Source organism: Balearica regulorum, chromosome 4, assembly GCF_011004875.1.
Source record: "Balearica regulorum gibbericeps isolate bBalReg1 chromosome 4, bBalReg1.pri, whole genome shotgun sequence".
Taxonomy (NCBI): Eukaryota; Metazoa; Chordata; class Aves; order Gruiformes; family Gruidae; genus Balearica; species Balearica regulorum.
Window position 1 is genome coordinate 817,517 of NC_046187.1, and position 22,523 is coordinate 840,039.

The following is a 22,523-nucleotide window of genomic DNA, read 5'->3' on the forward strand; positions in this document are numbered from 1 at the left end:
AAGCACCGCCAATCTCAGCTGCCTAAGGAAGGGAAAGCAGAGGGTTGAGGTTCCTGGGGAAAGCGCACTGCAACTCCCAGCTCAGAAGGGCACACGTATTTGGGGGAACAGCTGTTCGCACACACTGGTGCTGCACTGCCTACAGGACAGAGACTACAGCACGGAGAAACAAGAGGTACCAGGAGGCTATACTCTAGGCAGGATGAACCCTCCCTGGCAGGGCAGCGCAGAGAAAAACAACCACCCCCAGTGGCTCTCTCCTGCCCAGTGCCCTGGCATTGTGCTCGGTGGCCCCAGTGACACCGGCCAGGCCTCTGAGCTGCAATTAGCCACGTGAGCCACGGCAACGTATCTGTGGGCTGCGAGTGAGTGTCCCCTGGGAATCAGACACACCACGCCAGGTCACGGCGGAAGGCGTGTGGGCACAGCAACCCAATGCAAAGCACTGTCTTCTGTGGCGTACCCTGTTTCTCCCCAAGACATGCAGAAGGTCGCTGGCTTAGCCACGCTCGTGGGTGATACCATCTGTTTAATCAATGTTCTCTGTGCTACAAAGTCATCCCAGATGCTTTGCATTGGAGACGGCTTTTCCAATAGTAGTTAGCCAGGTAGGGGGGTGAAGAAGCAATTGTCGGGCTGCTTTTTGCACAGGCCACGGCATTAGTAGCAAACTGCCTCCCCCCAGCCCCTGCTTCCTCCTCCCCTGGTAACTGTGAGCCTCCCTCCACTCCCTTTGGGAGCTCTGCACAGGCATATTTCATAAACAGGCCTGAGGGTTTGTCTGCTGCCTGTCCTACTTCCTCCAGAGCACCTGAGATCAGCTGGGCTGGAATGTCTGCCCATATCACACTCCCGTGCTGCCTGGATGGGAGATGGAAACTTACCTACTGAGGTGGAAGACAGCTTCTCACTCAGGGTCTCGGGCTGCCAGCTTACGCCACGTTACAGTCGGCAGACGGGCCTCCCAAATCACAACGTTGACTCTAAAAATCAGGAGAGGAAATAAACTAAGTCATGCTATTTTCAAAAGTCGTTAGGGGAACATTTACTTCATATGCCGAACTTCATCCCTTCTGGCCCTAGGGGCGGGCCATAAATGTCCTTGCTCAAAACAGGTGTGTGAAAGTTTAGGTTCTCAGGCCATGCCTCCACGCCAGGAGCCAGTCCTTTGTGCAATACACCATTAAGCACCTCCGGGGACCGGACCGCTGACGGGACCGCCTCGTCTAGTCCTCCACATTACCAGGCAACTGTAGACACTTAGATTTGATGTGCACGTGTACAAATACGTGTACAAAACACTTTAAGCTCCTGCAAAGCTTCATACTGAAACACTATTAATATAAAAGACCAGAAGCTACAGCTGTTTCCTCCATGAAGCACCATCGCTGATGGAAGGGTTCACAGTGAAGCCCCGAGCATTGGTAACCCTGCACAAAGCAGCTGGTCCGAGACATTGGCCTTTCTGAAAGGCCTGAGTGCTTTCCATGAAGTTATCTGTATCATCAGCTATTCATCAGCACAGACCGATTGATTTTGTCTTCCACTAAACAAGGGCCTGGCCCATCCTTGTTTTGGTAGATGTTCGTCTGCGATAGCTCTATAGCACTGACGGTGAGAGACAGTACGGCTTGGTAGCATTTTTGGTGCTGTTTCACTTACCATTTCACTCTGTCACCAGGCTTGGAGCCCAGGGAAGGGTTAATCCCTTGTCTGCTTTTGCCAGCTAACAGCTGTTCTGCTTTCAGGATCCCTGGATCACCCAGGTTTTGGTGAGGTAAGTGGATGTCCTTGCAGGAGCTCCTGTGGGAGCTTTGGGAAAACCAGTCAGGACTGGTCCCGCCAGCCCCGGGAGCATTCCTGCTCCCATGCTGATGCAAGTGGATCCGATCTCCTGGCAGACCAGCTGGCTGCTTCCCAAAGAGCTCCCTCCAGACTGGCTCGCAGCTGAGCCGAGACCGGGGATGGCTGTGACGAAATGCGAGCGAGGGGACGAAAGGCATTCGGCGTTCGTTAAAGCTGGGAACACTCGATGAAGATAATGCTTGTTATTAATTGGCTCCTCCCAAGAAAACACGAGCGGCTGCGATTTGCTACGAATTTACCATTCTGTGGAGCATCTCCACAGCACTTGCGGGACCGTGGATGTTGAATCATAGTGTTGAACCGTAGCGCAATCGTTCGGGATGTATGAGTGGGATTCATTTAGAGACACTTGTGCAACACCGGTATGAGACGGTAAAGCATGGAGTTATTTCAGTGGCAACGCTCATCCCACTCCCGCTCGGCATTCTGTGTGTAAAAGCTTTATGTGACATACTCTGCAGCAGAGCGTGGACTTAAACGCATCCTGGAGATGAACTAGCTGAACAGTGAGCGTGGCTTAAGTACACTCCAGAACCAGGTAAAGCCAGAAACAGGGTTCTAACAGAGAGAAAGATGCCAATTCAAACCATGTGTCTAAAGTATATTCCAGGTGCACCGGGAAGGCCTCAGTTACCTGTGTATGTCTTCTGAACGAAAGCCGCTATTAGCACAAGCCAAGATAATCTCGACAAAGAGAATGATGAAATGCTTTAATCATGTCTTAAAGCAGAATTTTTCAGACCCCAGCAAAAGGATGGGATCTTCTGAACACTGCTGTTTTCCTTGAGTTCCTGCTGAATCAAGGACAAAACTCACGCTGATGCTGCTGGGACCCCGATTAGACAGTGCTGATGGCTAACGAGCTCTTCACCGTCCCTTCCAACGTTTCTTGCGATATTTTTGCTAACAGACACACATTGTTGAGTCTTGCACGGCTTGCTCATTAACGTTGCAGTAAGTGATTTCTTATGTAAATCGTGCCAGCCCACAGAAAAACCAGTTCGATTCCAGTCTGCACTGCTGGGATGGACACAGAACAGAGGAGAAGTGGTGCTAATGATCCTGGGTTTTTTTCCTTTTTAAAAAATAGAAAACCAAGGAGCAGGCATAAAAGCAGCCATTGCGTATCTCCCACTGCAAGCAGGACTACCCTCCCATCTGCAGAGAGACTGCTGCAAATACAAAATTCCCCTGGCTACCTATTTGCAAGCACCGACACCAAGCTTGTACGTACAACAGCACTTTCTGTGCACCTCATTAGACGTTTGAAACTGATGAGCATTTTTGTCTGTGGATCTCACGTCTTCTTTCAAATCTTAACTTTATCTTTCAAACACATGGCTACGTAGCTAGTGGCAACAGATCTTTTCTATGTGGTGTCTCATAAACTTAAAGACCATAAATGCGATAGAGAAAAAAAAAAAAAGCGTGTGGCCATGCTAAGGGAATCCTTTCCTTCTTACTGCTGCTGCTAATACAAGCTTCTCAGAGGCCTGGAGATTGCTTCTGGTTTTATCCACGTCACAGCATGCATCGCTGTGTCAGTATTCCATCAAGCCTGCAGACACGTAAGAGGCGCTTACTGCTGAGTCTACAAAAGGCACGGAAACGCTGGCACTATGGTACGCACTGACATAGCACCGGGGCCATCCCTTACTATGCCTTACTATTCCTTTCCTTAATATCTGTAGGGGTACGAGAGAGAGATTGGTTGAATTTAGCACTTCAGAAGCTCCTTCACAGGTGTTAACAAGAGCTCTTGGGAATGATCATAGAAAAGTCTTTAAAACTGACATGGCAGGGGTATTTGTTGGCGAGTCATAACGTAAAATCCTGTACTTACTCTGGCCCATTTTGCTGTACTCTGCTACTCTATCCTTCCACCTCACTTCCCCCTCCAGCTGAAATCCTAGCTGCCACTGCCTTTTTCAGGCAATACGCTAGCGCTTGCGCAGAATATCTAAACAGGATTAAGACACTGAGCTACTGTGCGTGTTCTTGAAAAGCTTTCACCATAAATGAGAGGGACTAAGACCTGACAGGACATTTGTTGCCCTAAGCCCTGGTTTGGTTTTGTTCCGTTCTGCTCCACCCACGAGGCGTCTGCCTTTCATCCCTGACAGTAATCATCTCCAGGCATTAGACAGGAAAGCACCTTTTCACTGGAAGGAGACAGATCCATAGGAGGCAGATACAGTACAAAAGCAATGGAGACAGATATCGACGGGAGCCACGCTAACTCCCTACCTATGGAAATTACTTTGAAAGTTTCATTTGCGACTCTTTCTACCCGCACTTTCTGTGTGCACCTTTAATCATTTTTGAACATAAATCTCACTGCTTAGACATGTGAGGGCAAAGGATGCATGAGGAAGGGAAGTCTAGTGGCTGAAACTTGGGACAGCTATCAGGTTCAGCTCTTGTTCGACCACCAGCAATTCATCTTTCCATCCCAGCACCGAAATAAGGAGTGGAATGCTAATCTGACAGCACATCATACCATCCGGACTGTTTCTGAGGTGCTCAGACCCTACGCTGACAGGAGCTGTGGACGCTCTAATAGAGACATTTTACAATACATTCATCGCTTTAGACACCTAAAAGTCATTTCTGTTTGCACGTTTTTTTAACTAGTTACCTGCACTACTGAAGAGATGTCCTTTCCTAAACAAAAAGAACATAACTGACGCTAAAATATGTACTTCCTTATCTTCCGAAAAACTAGCAGGTTCCAAGCACCACCCGTGAACAGAGTCCGTCTGTAAGCAGCTGCTGTCTGATACCCAAATACAAATTCATTGCCAGCTGCGTAAGGAAAATCACGCGCAAAGAAAGAAGCTATTTTCCAAGGTCGGGACCAAAGCTTCAGTAGGCGATAATCCAAAGGCAGTTACAGAAGTAATGATGGCGTTATCTGACTTAGCGGGCACGGCGTGGCAATGAGGGTATCACATCTTGGTTAAGACATATTGGAAATGCTGGATTGGATGAGACTCTCAGACTGTTTAGCTTTGGTTTTTGTCCCAAAACGCAAAGATAACAGGCCGTGTTATTTCAGTCAAAAACCCGTGAGCTGAAAAGTGGCTTTTTTCTGGATTATATGCAAAAAGATATGTCTTTGTGACACAAAAAGCGTGTGAACGAAAATTTGTTTTTTCTCCAGAAAAACTGCTACTTTCCTTACGAGGAAAATGTATTTTCAAAGCATTTCTTTCCCTTGGACTTAAGATGTCCCACTTCAGATGTCTCCTTTGGTTGAAAAAGGCACAAATCCTGCTTCCTTGGCTTTGGGCCTAGATCCACAGTAAGCAAACAATAGCCGCTTCCCTTTGACATTCACAGGCGTAGCTGTCTCAACCGAGCAAACTCACGAGTCATAGGCAAAGCCAGACCTGCAGTAAATGAGGATTACTCGCTCAAGGAAGGTGTAACCAGCAGAGGAACGATAGGTATGTACGGCTTTGTTCGCAAAATGAGAAGGAATCGAGGTTTGCTTATTAAAGGCTGTCTGACCCTTCCGTCCACTGATCTATCTCACGTGAACAGACTCCAACGCTGACACCGACAACTGGGCCTTGCTCCTCGAGCACGCTCGCTCGCTGCATTCAGCTGTCACTGTGAACGCAAAGCCGTCGCTTCCTATCAAAGATAACGCCTCAACAGCCAAGCGATTGCAGGATCGTTCACTGAAGTGAGACATACCGTTAGCGCATCGAGAAAAACTCTTCCAAAAGAGGCAAGCATTTGTCCCAGGTAACAAGCCTGCTTTCAGATATGTTTGCTCAGGTAGTTTACTGAAGTATTTGTAGCGCTAACAGGATAGGTAAGTATATTGATATAAAAAATGCCCAAAGCTTTTTTTAAGAACTCAAAACTTTATAGCAGTTTCTAGAAACAGCATGGAACAACTCAAAGGTGGATTCAGGCAACAACATCTGTACTGCACAACATCTACTTGTGGCCACTGCCAGTACAAACACCTTCATAGCTATCCATATATATCTGAATTTACCAAGCAAAAGAAAACATCTTGAACGTGTACGTTTTCATTGTCACAGAGCAGAACCGGCCTTCCTATAATATCCAGCAGGCCAAGATTCAAAGTAACATCTGCTATGGCTCAAGGGAAAGGGGGCATGCCGGGAGGAGGGCAGGAGGAGGGAAGTCCAGAAGTAAACAGGAAGCTACTCTGGTCATAGACAACTGCAAAACTCTCAAAAGCTCCGCAAATACACAATACAGAAAAATACCACGAGGAACCATTGTTTCTTCTACAAAATGCAATAACGACGGAGAACAGCACATTCGGGAAAGAGGAAGGAATTGCGCAAGCAGACATGACCCTCACAGTACCAGAATTCCTAGATACCGATCCGGATATCGAAAATAACTTGCAAAATCAGCCGTGTGTGCAGAAAATTGTGCAAGAGCACCAGGCTACTCTTCCAGGTCTCGGCTGAAGCAACTGCAAGTGACAAGGCCGCAGAAGCTCTTCTGTCAAAGTAACGTTGCCACTGGGAGGTTAAGAAAAATCCGGAGGCGTAACTTACTAATAAGATGTGGGACCAGAAACCCTGACATGCTTAGTGGAACTAAGGTAACTCCACGGTGAGGGGAGCAGGTTAAAGCCAAATGATGTACATATACCCCAAAGATCAGGCCTGGCTGTGCATCAAATGCACGTTAGGTAGCTGGCAGCAAGCTGTCATCAGTCAGGGCCATAGCTCAAGTAGGAAAAAACATTACTGTTTGCTAACAAGCAATAGAGGGACGCTGGATGTGACTGACCCATAGCAAAAGTCTTCCCTACAAGGCAGGTGCTGGCTGCCCTACCTCTCAGAAAATCTAGCTGCAACCAAAATCCTTCCAAAGGAACAAGCCTTCTACAAAGTCCACCCAGCCCTGTTTCCAACTCTCAGCTAAGGAGACTCAGCAATGGTTTTCCTTCCTGATGATTACTGATACGAGCTCAAACCCAAGCCAGGACAATGCCAGCTGACACTCAAATTTTCAAGAGTCCAACCTCCCAGAAATAGGTCAGTTGAGCCTCTCCAGGTCCTAACTGCCTATATTTGGAAAACACCCTGCAGTCCACTCACTAATCAGAGCACAAAAACCCCACAACATGTGGGATTTACAAGTTATACTAGTAACTTCACTCCTGTTCAGCTTTCAAGCTGGGGAGGGAAGAGAGAAAACAGCTCAGTTCTCTATGCTAACAGTTAGCCTATCAAGTAGAAAACCTGACATTTACTCCAGAAAGAAGACTAGACATAGAAGAGTATCATGGCTTTCAAACGGGAGTTGTAATCCATCCCCAGTCTCGCTCAGCTACGGCTCAGTTACCACTGAGATTGAGCTTGTTTACTCCAAAGCAAAAAGCTTGGCATGACTTACAGAAACAGCTTTTCTTGCCAAAACTCTAATAGCAAATGTCTGTGGAAAAGCCACTTGGAAAAGTGCTGTTTACTCTGGTAATAAAGCAAGTTCCCTGGAATGAAGTCTTGCAATCTTCCCAAGAGATGTCGCAATACATTTACCTGTACCTCAGCTACATACCACACAGGCTGCTGTCAGAGTCTGAGAACTACCTAAGTCAGGAGGCCAAGGCAAATGCACCTCAGCTACCAGGGACCCAACGACACTCTACTCTTACACCGGGCATGCAATTTGGGTCCTGACTGAAACAGGTTGATTGTTTTTTGTGGGTTTTTTCCCCTCTCTTTTCTCTGCTTCAAGCTAAGCCACAGCCAGCAACACCTCTTGAATACGCTTTTGAGAAAAAGAACCTCAAAACAAGGTTCTCTCTCATCTTCTTTGTAACTGTGGCTTTAACACCAAACTCACCCCTGTGACACCTTTTTTTTTTTTTTTTTTTTTTGCAACTCTAAACCTTGAGCCCAGTTCAGTGCTGGAAATGCTCAGAGGAAACACCAGCATACAGCTGGACTAATAACTACCTGGGGAGGAGAGGCAGACTGCCGAGGCCAAGGCTCCCTTTCTGTTTAAGGAGTCACTGACCTGAGGCTATTCTGCTTTTCCTCATTTATTTAAGACCAACTTTCAAGTCCCTGTCCAAATTCTCTCTAACCACATGGAGATGAAAGGCTCTCCCCTCTTCAATATTCCCAGCTCTTCAATCCAGTGCAAAGGACTACTCATTTGCTCTAAGTTCAGTTGGAAATTTTGTTTCCCACAAGGTGCCTCACTCAGCCCCTCCCTCAGCCAGTAACTAAAAGATTCCTTTGTACTGGAATTAAGTGGACTTCCTACTGATACCGGTACTCCCATTTGCACATTTTGTTTACAAACAACTTGCACTCTTGTGAGAGCACCGAGCACATACTTCACACACAGCTGCTGTTCTTCACAGCCCTACTTTGCACTCTTCAGCCTTGAAATTCCTGCTTTGAGGAGAAACCAAGCTCTAATTTCAAGCGTTTACATGTACTCCCAAGAGCAAGAAAAAAATCTTACCATGATTAGGTTATGTAAAAAGTTTAATTATAAAATAAATAAGTTTGTTATGGAAACATTAAATATTAAATACAGAAATAAATATTTACACATTTACAGATATGACTTGACAATGAATGGTGTTTCTCTGCTACCAGAAGAATTCTGCTCTGTTTACACAGAACACGTTCACTCTTTCAGTAAGAGGCTCAACTCCAGTAATACTCTGTGCTCAAGACTGCATGGACACTTCAAGAAACCAAGGACACTGGGGTCAGAAAAGCTTGAGGTAAGTAGAGTTCTTTGCACCAGAAGGTAGAGCACAAGAGACCACTGCTTGCAGAGTGTCAATGTGTGAATTTCATTCTTCAAAGGAACAGGATCTTGGTCAAGTTCAACTGACTGGATCTGATGTGAAGCCTTTTGTACTTTAAATGCTGCTTAAAGCAGCATGGGCTATCCGGGTAACAAAGTAGCTTTGTGTTTTTAACGGATGGGTCCAGGCTTATCAGCTTCTTTGAGCAAGGATCATTTCCTTCACATACAGAGCTTCAGCTCTTGCATTTACTGTCTCAGCATCCCAAAGATACTAATTTCAAGTCAGGCTAACACACACGCAAACCGATAGCTCTACTCACACAACAAGTCCTACCGAATTCAGAGGGATTACTTTCCACACATACAGTAACAGAACCCAGGTGTGGCTGACAAAGTTCTGTCACCAACACCCTGCAAGTCAAAACTAGAGATGAAGTTGTTGGAAGCTGGTAACAACAGGGAGCACAGTGACAGCAGAATTAGGTTATTTATCCACCGAGGTCAAGGGAGAGAAGCCATCCAGAACTCTTCCCTTTTTAACTTTGGGAGAGGGAATGGAGTTTTTTCCCCTCCATCCATTCCTGAAAGCCACAACAAGCTCCCTCCCTTAGGGTTAGAGCTGCCAGAAAAGACTTGCTAACAGAAGAAAGTCCATCCACACAACAGCAGAGGCTGGAGCTCCAGCACTGATCGAGAGGGCTCAGTAGCAGTAGCCTCTAGCAGATCTTCCACCCCACAGCGGCAGCTCCTTCCACATCCTTCTGCCAAGATGCAGCGGCAGCTGTCCTCCCCAGCAAGCGGCATGTTGACATCTCCTTGCAGCAGCCTCTGTCTTGATGAATCAGGGCTTAGCGGCAACAGCTCCAGCCCACAGTGTCCAGGTGGATGTGTCAGGCAGCCAGAGGTACTCTGCAGCTCAGCAGTGGCCACATCAGAACTGTTCTGTAAGGGGCAGACCAGGCACGTTAATCACCACCAGAGACACAAGCATTCTGCGCTAGAACTGCGCCAAACCTCCATCTGAGGCAGGTAGGTTAAGGAAGTGCACACACCTCAGGACACTCTGCTAGGTACTCCTCAGCTTTGAGCAAAAACATTCCAATTGTCACTGGACAAAGCTGGGACAAGGTCTGTAGCTGACATGTAGCAAAGCAAAACTTCCGAGTGCTGCCAGAACTTCAAGACTATCCTTTATAGTTTCCTCCTTCAGCTTGTAGTATAGCTCCTGTTCAATAAGGGTCCTCAAGTCTGCTCCTAGGTACACTTTTGCTCAGAAGATACCAACTTGCTTGCTCGTTAACATCCACTAGATTTCTCCCAGGCGTGATCCACCTAGGCCAAGGAGCTTTAGCACTCAGTTGCTATGACAGTATTAAACTTGACCAAGAGGCTACCTATGGTGCTCACAGAATTGGCAGGTTCTTCTTGCTCTACAGCTCTCTAAGCACCAGAAACTCACCGTGCCTTGCAGACAAGACATGAAAATGCTCAGTACTTATGTTACGTGGGGTGATGATCCACTTGGCTGCTGCACCATCTTCCATGACGGAAGTCTACCGTAGGTTCTTGCACTAAGCCTGCCTCTGCCCAGATATTAGGGTTTGGTTTTTCCTTCCTAAGTCCACCCATGACAGTACAGCTTCCCATTCTCACTTTTGCTTTAAGACAGCAGCCCAAAAGCTAACAGCACTGCTGAACTCACACAACTCGAGGTTTCGGGAAACCAGAAAACCGAGCCAGTCCTTCACACGTAACCTATGCGTTTCAAGGCGGTTCAAGCATTAGAAGCAAACACTAGCTATGCAAAACATGCATGCAATTTTCATATGGTAACTCCAGCCTGGAAGGCGTTTCAAGTCAGCTTTCATACCTGCTTCCTCCTTACTTATACACCAACATGGCCATTTCTGTTTTCTTGTCGAAGTTTTTTCCTTTCTTCTTTCTCTTCATACTGAGGACACTTTTTCCTGACCCTGCAGAATTACGGCATGTTAGAAGTAATTTTGAATCCCGACGTACATCCTGTTGTTACCAGCCCCCGCATCCTCCACAACATTTGGACCCGTGTCCGTTGAATCCTCAAGCAACTCCTCAGCACCAGCAAGCTTCAAGCAAGACAGTTTTTAAGCATTTGGCATCAAGCAGAATCTGAAAATACTATTAAGAAGCCCCGAGTTAGGCACTGGCAGTTTTGCCTCACAGGGCCAGGGCTTCCTGGCTTAAGCCCCAACAGATAGCAAGATCAAGAGGGTTTATTGCTGGACTCAGCAAAGCACCAGCAGCCTTTCTATGGGGACAGATTTCCTGGTGGCTGTAGTGAACAGCAGCTGAGACTCAACTGCCTTCTCCCCACAGCAGAGCCCTGTGGACTTAAAGCATTTCAAGTCCCTCTCCTCTCAATGTGTCCACTGAACACATCAGCTGCTTATTGATTTTCTCCAGTCTTTTCTAGCAACTGTTACAAACAGACCATGCAGCTTCTCTGGATGAAGGTACAGATTCAGGCACCTCATGCTTCAAACCAGTGAAGGTTCAGAGCATGAAACATGCAATCCTCGCTCCAGAAACTACCAATGATCCTTTGCTCTTCCAGTACAACAGAACTGGTTCTCTCTCCTAGCAGTGAGGAATGAGGCAGTGTTCGGACAACAAGTGTTCATCCCAGCATTCTTCAAGGTCATATCTAAATATGAAGCAACAGTGCAATGACAAACGCACACCTTGTTTCCTGAACTGCAGGAAAGGGTACAGCACGTACCTAATTCAGTCGATGTACTCCATCAAGAACTAAAATTAGACTTAACTTTTGAGCTTCACCTACAACATCCCAAGCCCTACTGTGGTGGAGCTGCAGTGTCGGAATTGGAAGATTGTTCCAAAACTCAGGAAACACTGGAGGCAAGCTCCCCGTCCCGACCATCCAACCTCAGCCCTAACTCCTGGCGAACGCACTGGCAAGACGCAAAGGCGCAGGCATGCATAAGCTGCTGCGTACTGCTTGTAAGCAGGTACAAAGATGAGTGTGATATAAGGCCTGAAATATCTATCTGAAACAGCTCTTAGTTTATTCACAACAGGACCCCCAGATTCTGATTACCCACCAGGCTGACCCGTCAACAGTTGGTCAGGCTGGAATGGTTGTTCCCTCCATCTTCACAGCAAGCTGTACAGTATTTGGGACTGACAGTGCTTGTTCCCCCATTTGACTGCCCCTCAGCATAAGTGTTTAAGCCCAGCAACCTCCATGAATAAATGGACAGTTGGAGCACCATTTCCTTCCCTCCAGCTGTGTACCCAGTCTTTGGCTAGTAGCCACACATGAGGCTCTCACATTACTGCTTGCAGGCTTCTCCACGAGGATTAGGGAAGGCGCTGCTGTGTCAGCATTAATGCTCCTCCTCCACGTCCTGCTGGTGCTCTGCAGCACTGTAACTATCCTGGTCATCCCAAGAGCAGAAAGGCTCTTGTTCTAAAACCTACGGGGCACAGGCTGCTCACAGCCAATACGGAGAGGGGGCAAGCGAACACGCAGTCACTTAGGAACTTCTCAGACTTTGCTTCTAGCCTCAAGACGTATCCAAGTTGGGCTAAGAGCACGGCCCTTTTGAATGTCTTCCACACAGGTAATTCAGGTGAGCCATGCATGTTTTGGGGCTAACAGACACAAGTCCCGCTCACCCTCAAGCTAGACAGACACCAAAGAATGTAATACTTACTGCACTATCACAATGATAAGTACAGTAATGAAGCTGACGCTCGAGAGCAGGACAGCTACCACTACCAACACAGTCTTCGAGTAGTCTGCCACATCATTCTTCCTTTGAGTTTTCATGAACTGTTCACCACAGCGCTCACCAAAAAAATCCTGATGACACCTGCAAGTAAACATTAACACAAGTTCTTATCAGCTCCCGTGCTGTCTGGAGCCAAGGACACCCACACACATTCAAACCCAACTTAGACATCTTCAGAGTTTCCCATGAATCTCACGATGCTCCCTTTAGAGCGTGTTCATGAAATGCAGTCACGGCTCTAGCACAACGTTTGTCAGCATTTCAACAAGTCGAGATTAGTTTGGGCGTGATGTTCCAGGAAGACACGCCTTTTCATTCTTTTGGTTTGAGTTTATGACCAACTGATGAGTTCAGTGGCTTGTTATGCATCTCAGATTCCATCATCACTTAATTTACATGGCAGAAAGACTCTCAGTCAAAATACGGCAGGAGATGGATCTACGCCCAGTCGACACCGATTTTTCCTCTGAGTGGCCTCATATGCCACTGGCTCGCGCCAATCACACCTAACTCGCAAGGTACAAGTGACTTACTTGCAGGTCACCATCTGGAGATGTTCTAGGTATACGCATTCACCATGGATGCAAAAGTTTTTGTATTCCATTTCGCATGGAGTCCCTTTCTTTTTGTTTTTCCCTTTGTTTTTCTTCCTTCTTGATTTGCCGGCATTCTTCTCACCCCCCCTCTTTGTTGGCTTGGGTTTAACCACAGGTTCAACTGAAAAAAGGACAAGATGACTCAGTCTAGCAATGCTAAAAAGCTAGACTCTGAAAATTCCATTACAGGACTCGGCAAGGGGTAGGGGGATGGTCGCTGCAGGAGAACCTGTGACCAGGAAGCACAGGATGGAAGCGAGCACACCGCTGGACTTTTCACACCCAGCATAAAGGCAGCAAGCTTAGAAGCTCTTTAAGCACAACCGTGCCAGCATTAAGTCCTGTGCCATGCAGGACAAAGCAGTACAAGCAGATGAGCCGAGAGAGCCCCCAGAGATGAAGAACAGAGTTGAAGGGCTGCAGCATTTCGCAGCATGAGGTACTTGCGTGAAGCTGTACAGGTTCAACCCAAGGCCTGTGAAGAACACTGAGTTCTCACTGAGCCAAGCCATCCACCGGTTTTGCATCGACTCCAACAGAAGGCTAACAGCCTCCGTCGCTCTACCCTCTCCATTTGCATCAGTGATGAAAGGCTTTGTAACTCACTAGATAGTCCCGGGCGCTTGCAGAGGCAAGACGGCTCATTGTCCCAGTTACAACACTTACTCCCAATAACCTGCAGTGCTGTCTTCAGCATAAGATAGCCCATTTCCAGTTTTCCTACTTTGAGGGAGAAGCCAAGCGCACCGAAGGAGAGAAAGCAGGATAGTCTGCAAGAGGCAGGTTATTTGTTCTCCCGCTTACTGTTGCCCCTCATTATCTCAATTAAGACAAACCTCTAGAAGAGTGTGGTTAAAAATGCTGGTGACTTAGTAGCCTTTGGGGCTACTAAGGGCAATCGTCTTCCTTTCTCTGGGGAGAACAAGCTAAAGCCAGCCACTAAGGGACATAAGCTCTGCAGCTGCTTCATGCAGCGGTCATAGCTCAGTAGCAACATTTTAGAGCAAGTCAGTAACAAGCTGGTTCTCTGCAGAAAGCGTCCCTTTCCTGCTAAGCATAAAGCAAGTCTTCTCAGTGCAACCCTGTGCTATTCAGGAGTAACAGTTAAGCAGGTGAGCTTGAATAGTTCTTAAGAACAGTAGAGCTATTAACAATACTCTTCAATTTCTCTATTGTGCTGTGCAGACGTAATGAAAGTAATCTTCGGAGTATTAATATTTTACCCAGAGCACTATGCATATAGTCTATCACCACAATAGGACACAACTTGATCCAACTACTTCATAACCCTGTATTTCTAGTGACAAGAGAGCCTGCACAAAGAACAAGGTGTAGTTCACTCTTGTCTAGACAGCCGATCGTTTTAACTTCTAGAGCAACAAGCCTGGCTTGAAGTTACTTAAAAGCAAAAGCGCCTTCAGCAACCAGAACTCTGATTCAAATGGTATAAGCTATATTAGTATGTAAACGAGGAACACTGTTCCTCCAGCAAGGTTTCCTGTCCCTAGAAGTGTGAGCTTACTGCTGACAGCTGAGGCCCCTGTTCTGTCCAGTTCAACTTGATATTTAGGTTCACACTTCCATAATTGAGGTTGTTTCCATCCTTCCCTCTTCAAGGCTCAGCAGCTTGTCGGTTTGATCTCCGTGTCCCTGTCTTGGTAACTATTCTGGTTTCTGTGCAGTTATACAACACTGAAGTCACCAAGCCAGTAGTTTCACAGGCCAAGCTGCTCAATAACTCTGACATTCCTGTTTCCCCTGGAGATCTCCAGCTCATGAAAAAACTCAGCAAGGGTCCACAAATTCCCCAGACTGACTATGTGGAGCACCATCCCCTCACCTCAGTTTAGTCCTTCAGTCTCATTCAAGTTTCAGAGTGTTTCTGTGGCAAAAGTATCAGCCAGATCCACCCTGAGGGCAACAGCACCAGCTACTAACATCTACTCAAGTTCAAATCACTTTTAAGTACCTGCCTTGTATGACAACTGCACTTAGGCTAGGACCAACAAAACCCTCCCCTGCCCATAGTCAGGTGGGCTATTCAGATCTCCTCACAGCTTAGAAGTGGGCAAACTACAACAAATTCACAAAATAACTATTGAGAGTGAAGTACTGCCTGAAAGATGCTTAACAAACTTTCCTGCAGCCTCTTAAGGGGTTTAAGTGTTGGCTTTCCCACAAAATTTTAGTCAACTCCAAACCAAATAAGCCAATATGAGAAAACACCCGGAAAATCAGTCAGCCTGATGCAAAGCACACCTTTTGGGCCAGACAGCACCCACGGACCACGATGAGGTTTCCACAGCAAGTCCGTGGTAGCTGGCCCATCAGAGCCCTCCTGTCAGGTTTATCAGAGGAGAGCAGTACAGATGGCAATCAGGTAACCTGCAGCTTCCTCTCAGCTAGCCACGCTCACGGTAAGTTTTCATCCCTGACAGCCTACTTTTAATGCAACAGTTTCAAGTAGAAGCCTGCTTTTGCTCTACGAGCTCAACACAGCAGCCTTACAAGAGAGCTAAGTCAGAAAGAAGTCGGTGCTCACATCCAGAGAGTTCTCCGGCCCGGCTCTGATGAGCCCATCTCACACCTGGCCCCGTCCCCCACCGCCAGCAGGGCTGCCGACTCACCTCGGATCAAGTCGTCCACGATGTACTGGTGAACGGGCAGCGCCTCCTCGTACTCCTCATCCTCCTCGTAGTCGGGAGCCGACGCGGCCTCCCCCTCGCGGGCCTCAGGCTCCCGCTGGCCCGGGCCCCCGTGCCGCTCCGGCTCCGTGCCGTTGGGCGAAGAGGCGGCGGCCGGCCGGCAGGCTGTGAGGAGAAATGGCGCCGTGGGCAGGGGGCAAAACAACCGCTGCCGCGCGACGCCGCGCGACGCCGCGCGAGCTCCCCTCCCCTCCCCTCAGCGCCGCGCCCCTCCCCACCAGCGGCCCCCACCGCCCCGCCGCGGGGTCCCCTCACCGCGCCGCCCTCCCAGCACGCACCTGCCAGCAGGGCCAGCGCGGCGACGAACGCCACAGCGCGCATCGGCAGTCCCGGGGCGGGCGGGCGGGCGGCGACAGACGGACGGGGCGGGGGGGAGGTGAAAGGATGTCGCGGCGGGCGGCGGCGGAGCGCAGCGTTCCATGAGGAGCCACCCGCCGCCGCCGCCCGCTTTATAGGCGGCCGCCGCTCGCGCGCCCGGACGTGGAGCGGCGTCAGCGGGGCGGGGCGGCAGGTGAGGGCGGGCCCAGCGGCGCAGGCGCACCTGAGCTCCCCGCTGCGGCCCCGCAGCTCCCCGCCCGCCCCGCCGAGCAAACGCGGGGACGGCCCCTGGCCGCGCTCGGGCGGAAAGGGGGGGAGGCGCCCCCGGGCAGGGAAACGGGCTCCTTGGGGGCGCTTTGGCCACCGGTCGCCACGGCAGCGCGCAGCGCAGGGCGCCGTGCCGCGGCCAGCACCGCCGGCTGAGCCGTGGGGCGGGAAAGCGGGAAGCAGCCCTGCTGTTGGGGCGGACAGACTGGGGCAGGGTGGGAACCCAGAGAAGCCCCGCGGGGGGACGAGGATGAAGGGGCGGGTGCCCTCTGCTCCGCTCCCCACAACGGCACAGCATGGCACGGCGGGAGGGCGGCCGGGACATCGCACCTTTGCCACGCCTGCCGGGGCAGGGCCCCTCGAAGCGATGCTGTGGGGCGTTGGGAAAGGAGGATCAGGGCAACCGTCTCTTCCGACGGCGGGGCTGCAAGGCTACTCACAGCTCAGGAGGCTGACGGAGCCTTTGCTCGAGGTGGCTGGGATCCAAGCCGCTCAGTCATTAGAACTTCTCCCCTCTGCCACGCACGCCGAAGGAGGATAGGCGGCTCCCGGTGCCGTCTCCGCCGAGCCACGCCAATCCCAAGAGCGATGCCCAAGAGCCCTGAAAAAGAAGTCGCCGAATCGGTCGCTCGGATGTTGACCTGCAACAGACAGCCCCGGCACAGCTCTGTCAGCCCTTTCTGCTTAGGGCAATCAAAACTGATTTTCACTAGCCGACGGCTTTACTGTTGGGTGGTTTTTTTTATCCTTGCGTTTCCCCTCGTTTCCCATGCCTTTTCTCATAGCGTCTACAGCAGAGAAAAGACAAATCCCGCTCGGCTGCCGCAGCCCCGGGACAGAGCGTGCTCGGTCCCGGTGCAGCACCGGCTGCCAGTCGCTGCGCAGCTCTGGGCTACAGCCGAGGCATCGTTTGGGGGCAGCCGCGGCTCCACAGGGCCCCTCCTTTGCCCTCGGACCGCAGTTCCCTTCCCGCCAGACATCCGTAACTCCCAGGGCCCGGCGCTGGCAGAGACCGCGCGTGTGTGAGGGGAGGTTCTCCAAAGGCAGAGACTTTGGAGCTTGGGGTCTCTCGCGTCAAAACGTGGGGCTGGTTGCGTGAGAGTGGCCCAAGGGAGGTTTGTAAACGGGGAGATTTCCTTCCCCCCCAGCCTGCCGTGCTCCAGGCCGACTTCCTCAGCAAGGCACTGCCGCTTCCCTCACAAATTGGCTTTTTTTGCAGCTGTTAAAATGAAGCATTTCTCCTTTTTTTTTTTATCAGAGATTCCCTGGAAACATTGGCAATTAAGTTTTTTAAGTTCAGTCCGAGGAATATAGTGAGCGCTGAAACTTTCAGCCCCGCGCCCTACGCTTGTCACACTGCTAAGCAACTGCAAGAGGCTTAGCGGGGGAAAGGTTGAATGACCCGAGTGCAATTGCCCGTGTTACCTGAGCTGTTTAGAGACCAAACACGGCATATCCAGCGCCTGACTCACCGCGTTCCCTCTCTCCTCCAATCTCCAGCCGATGGCTCCGTCTCACTGACTGGCCGTGGCGGGGAATTTGGCTCGGCATGATTCGAATTTGTCAGGCATTTCTCTGACTTCCTCCTGCCGCTCCTGCTTCCTTGAAGAGGAAGGGGCAGCCTGGCGTCAACCAGCACCGCTCCTCAGCGCGCAGAAAATGCAGCGAGGGGTGGTGGCCACCGGTTGTACACGGAGACGTTCAGGTGGGACATCCGGGGAGCTCTTCCCAAACGGCGGCGTGCTGGCCAAGCCCCACTTGGCTGCTTCTCGGGGAGGAGACCCTCCAGAGCCCACGCGTTTCAGGCCATCCAGGGTGGGATCCCGCCGCAAGCCCCGGCCCTGCTGCGTGCTGTCAGGGAGGAGGCTAAGCTCGGCCGTGGCCTTCTCCCAGGGCTGGAAGGATGCTCGGACCCTGCCCCCAGGCTGAGCTCCCCGAGGACGTCCCCAGCAGTGGTGAAAGGAGGAGAAGCCTTGAGGGGGCTGCGAGGCTCACCCCGTGGGCTGCCCCGCTGCGGCTGGGCCGGCGGGGCAGGTTGCTGGGCCGGCGAGGGCAGGGCTCACCTTTGGGAAGGTGCTGGCTCCCCGTGGGTGCAGAGTGCCACCTACTGAGCCACCGCTCCCGGCAGCACCCGGGGTTTTTCGCCGGGATGCCCAGGCTGGGGCTGCTGCTCAAAGTGCCCTTGCCCGCTCTGGCTGGTCCATCATGCCGGTGCGAGAGGACAGGGAGATTCCCCAAAGGCCGGAGAGCCCGACGGGGTGCAACGGAGAGATTAGCAGGGAGCCTGTGCAAGGAGCTGCACACACGGGCGCAGCCACAGTCTCTCCTTGGCGTCTGCCCTGAGCCAGACCTGGTTTTCCACGGGCCAGCAGTGCAGTGGGAGATCGGCCAGCGGTACGCTGCCCCATTCCTGCCGGCGGGAATGAACGCCTCGGGAGCCGGGCTGGTCATTCCCGTGCCTCGACCGTCTTTTTGCTAGCCCTGAAAGCCTTCAGCGCAGCCTGGACTCAGAGAGCACCCGACAGCACCTGGTGCAGGTGGCACTGGGGCCAACTTTTTTCCCTTCTGGTCTCCGGCCACGTCTGTGGAATACAGCACTGTGGCCACGTCGGAGAGGAGGTTTCTCTCTGTCGGTCTGCCTCTCTCCTCCCAGGCTCATCTCCAGAAAACGTCCCAGCAATGAACACTGTGGCTGTGTTTCCTGCTGTGGAGCGGTGCATCACCTGGCTACCTCCAGCCCCGGGGCCACAAGGCCACCCTGGCAAGGACCTGGTGTCCTGAGGCAGCGGTTCAGCATCTCCCGCTCGGCGGTGAATCCCAGCAAATTTTGCTGACTTGACATTAATGCGCTCTCTCCTTTCGCTTGGCAGCTCCTGGGACCTGCTGTCCTCCTCACTCGCCGTGGCCTGACACCGTGAGGTGGCTAAAAAGAAGGATGTGCCCAGGATGTGAAATCGCCAGCTCTGGTTTGTGCTGGGAGCGCCTGGATTGGCAGAGTATTTGGGTTATGTTTCCTTCTGCTCTGACCCTGGGGACCAGGGTGAAAAGCCACCCCGCTGTCACACCAGACGGGGTGGCCAGCACACAGCCCTTCCTTCCCCAGGCGTGCCGTGGCAATCAGGAGCGTAGACAGGGACTCGCGCAGGCAAAGTGACATCGATGCTGACAGCTGCTTGGCCTTGGCGGAGCGCGCTTGGGCATCGTGTCTTCCAGAAGAGTCCGAGTGCCAACTGCGAGCTCGTTATTCACTCTCTTTACTTTTGATAAAACCTCTGAGAAATGCGCGAAGGGAAGGGAAGTATCTGAAATACCTGCCCATTAATTTTCTTCACTGACATCAAATGTTTATTTTACAAGGGCGGACGCAGCTGACCTGGGTGTTTGAACGAACATGAGTTATCCTTTCTCATCCATCCAGTTGAGGACAGGTGGAAAAGGGTAATGACTCAAACCGGAGCGGTGTCTGTCTGGGCAGCTCACCAGACTTTCACTTGACTTGCGATCCGCAGACGCCAGAATCTTCTGCTATCAGCAGCTCCTTCATAGGCAGGGAGGGAGCTTTGAAGTGAGGCGTGCGTGACATCTGCTGATGTAAATCAAGATTGCTGTAATAAAGAGGATGTAGATGCGGAGCCGGGGCGTTGGGGAGGAAGGAAGGGGAAAGGCCCGGATACTGCCTTTCTGGAGATCGGTACAGCTTTTGCTCGCCTCTGAGATACGCAGGTGTTCGGATGGCCGTGCGTCCCTGCTGTGAAAGTCCTCGGCAGATGATTTTTTTCGAAGGTGGTGACATTCTCCTTGTGCTCTGCTCCTTTCCCCGAGACTTAGGCTGAAGCAGGGACTGCATGAGCGAAACCTGTCCAGAAAGGGAATAACTGATGCGCTTGTACTGCATCGGCTGTACGCCCTGCCCGGTGGCACGTGCTTTCAGTCACCCCGCATTTGACTGCAAAATCTTCCGGAGCATGTCTAAAGAGAAAAACAAAAAGGACAGAATCTGCTGGCCCCCACGATGACAAGATGCGGATTCTTCTCTCATTTATATCAACGCAAATGAAAAACAGTCCCCCCTGAAAATCTAAGGGCTACCTTATGAGCCAACAGAAACTGCAGCAGCCCCGAGCATCCCTGCTTCATCTGATGAAACATGCGGTGGTGCTAAGGCCTTTAACGCTACCAAATCGCAGCGGGGGGACTTTACACTTGCTTTCCACAGGCCTTCACAAATGGCAGGCAGTGGGGAACGAGGCCTGCAGAGTATCGTGGGCTGTGACGTGGCTCCCGCTGTTGCCTGCTCGCTGGAACTAGATACAGCTGAGCAGGACAGGCTGGGCTCAGTTCTGCACTGGTGGTGGGGAGCACGGTACAAACCTGTCTGGGACAGGAGTCCTGCCACGTGCTAGGAGGTTTTCTGGGAAGCCGCCTGCTGTGAGCACGCTGCCCTGGGCTTCAACTGCTCTATTTTTCCACACAGCACGCACCGAGCAGCCCGCTCTCATTTGGCCAGACACATCCTCCAGCGCTCGTTTGTGTGCAATGGCTCAATTTGCAAATGCTCAGGGGCAGATCCTGACCCCAGCACTAATTGTACCGGCCTGAAGCAATGTACTGGGCAAAGCAATGCTGGATTTACACTAGAACGGGGAGCTGTCCCTTAGCTAACGATCTCCTTCTCTAATACCACATCCTGCCATGCCCAGAGCACTGGCAATTGCTGCTCTTTCTTCCACTGCCTCGGGCGATTCGCAGAAACTTCCCTCCGAGGAGGGTGCGCTCAAGGCCCTGCCCACGTCCCCCCGTGTCGTGTCCCCCCCCCCCCCCCCCCCCCCCGAGGCAGGCTCCCCACTGTGCCACCGTGTAAACCCACCCTCCTGATGGTGGGCAGAACGGGGTCGGTGCTTCAGACAGGGGTCCCTAAAGAAACCGAGGCCAGAGCTCAGCCTCTGTAGTCAGTGCCGTTACACGCATTTACCCGGCAACATTACTGCGGCCCTTTACCTTCAACGCGACGGCGGTTCACCGGCACTGCACGTTGTTTTATATATTCAGCGTACCGCATCGTGGTTAGGTAGGCAAAATCATCTCTCTTCTCCGTAACATTTCCAGGACTGCAGCCCAGCACGGTCCTTGGAGCAGAGAACCCCCAGCTCACCATCTTCCAAAGGAGTCGGTAGCTACTGGATCATTCTGCAAGCGCTCCAAAAGTACTTGTTCTAAAAAGAAGAGAAAAAAATGTTTAAATGTGGAGCTGCGCTCCAAGTAGGAAAAACTGCGTGCCTGCTGTTCATGAAGTTTTGGTGGTCTCCCAGCGCAATCACAGAATGCACTCAGCTTTGAGAACGTGTGTAATTATGTGGCTGTTGGAAAAATGATGTCTATACTTGGGAAAATACAGGGGGTTTTTTCCTCTAGTGTCTTAGAGATTGAGCTGAAAAAGAGCTGCAGCAGAAATCTTCCTATTGAAAAAAGGCCTCCACAAAACACAACGTCACCATATGGTATTTTTAAAAGCTAAAACACGGTTACCTCTAATGCCCGTAACGTGAGCTATGAATTTTCTGTTTTCTTTATTTCAGGCAACCTCTGGACAACAACTTTTTTTGCTTACTGTAATAAAGTGACTTTCTGTAGGCACGGGTGGCTTTGAATTCTTTTTAAGGATCACTGGGTACTACCATCAGGGCAAACAGAGTGGCTAGCTTCATCAGCGGGGGAACAACCCTTTATAGTAAAAAAGCAAGGCAAACTTCCCTGAGATGGTCTCGTACAGAGGGAGCGGCAACAATCGGGGGTTTCCTTTAAGGCTCCCCTAAGAGGATCTCAGCCACCAAAGTCCGGCTGACCTAAAGCGCCTTGGCGGCAATGAAAGTTGCGGTGGGCCGCTTTGACTGAGTGGGTTAAGCGGGGTGAATAACACATCCCTTTCCTCACCTCAGGAGCTCGGGTACGAAGTCACCTCGGAGATACGTATCGCAACTCATTGGAAGCACGTGGCATGTCGGTAAATTATACGGTACTGCCCGTTTTGAGGGACTGCAGTCTCACGTGAGGACTGGGAACGTGTGACAGAAACAGCATGACATTTTCCTTGCGTCCCATGTTATTTCCAATAGTGTCCAGAGTAATGGAGAAATAAAGGACCTGAGGATCGTTTGGGAGTTTTCTCCTGGAAGTGCCGCTGAAGTCTTAGCTTTTTCTTTTAT

General features: G+C 50.8%; 1 protein-coding gene and 2 long non-coding RNA genes across 4 annotated transcripts in view; 1 reads left to right on the top strand and 2 right to left on the bottom strand.

The window, feature by feature from the left end:
- The window catches only part of LOC142601606 (uncharacterized), a 39,456-nt gene extending 38,471 nt beyond the window's left edge, over nt 1–985 (bottom strand). The window contains exon 1 of the long non-coding RNA XR_012835110.1: nt 885–985. This is a non-coding gene — a long non-coding RNA (uncharacterized LOC142601606). The remainder of the gene's footprint in view (nt 1–884) is intronic.
- A 7,363-nt stretch (nt 986–8,348) lies between these two features.
- On the bottom strand, nt 8,349–16,172 carry AREG (amphiregulin). 2 transcript variants are annotated; one of them, XM_075750809.1, is made up of 6 exons: nt 16,014–16,172; nt 15,658–15,840; nt 12,968–13,151; nt 12,357–12,515; nt 10,511–10,613; nt 8,349–9,582 (listed from the first exon to the last, which is right to left on the bottom strand). In XM_075750809.1, exons 1-5 carry the CDS (start codon nt 16,054–16,056, stop codon nt 10,526–10,528), a joined length of 657 nt encoding a protein of 218 aa, XP_075606924.1. In that variant the 5' UTR covers nt 16,057–16,172; the 3' UTR covers nt 8,349–9,582; nt 10,511–10,525. The 2 variants fall into 2 exon arrangements, with proteins under 2 accessions (XP_075606924.1, XP_075606925.1); XM_075750810.1 differs by lacking the exon at nt 8,349–9,582 and adding an exon at nt 9,589–9,972.
- Nucleotides 16,173–16,367: 195 nt separating this feature from the next.
- On the top strand, nt 16,368–21,915 carry LOC142601609 (uncharacterized). The gene is made up of 3 exons (XR_012835113.1): nt 16,368–18,025; nt 19,191–21,120; nt 21,154–21,915. It is a non-coding gene; the product is annotated as an uncharacterized LOC142601609 (long non-coding RNA).
- Nucleotides 21,916–22,523: the final 608 nt, after the last annotated feature.

Coding starts and splice junctions, on each gene's coding strand:
- AREG (XM_075750809.1), bottom strand. CDS start 16,056: ATGCGCGCTGTGGCGTTCGTCGCCGCGCTGGCCCTGCTGGCAG. Junction 15,841..16,013: donor CGCGCTGGCCCTGCTGGCAG/GTGCGTGCTGGG, acceptor TTCTCCTCACAG/CCTGCCGGCCGGCCGCCGCC. Junction 12,516..12,967: donor CTCCAGATGGTGACCTGCAA/GTAAGTCACTTG, acceptor GTTTACTTGCAG/GTGTCATCAGGATTTTTTTG.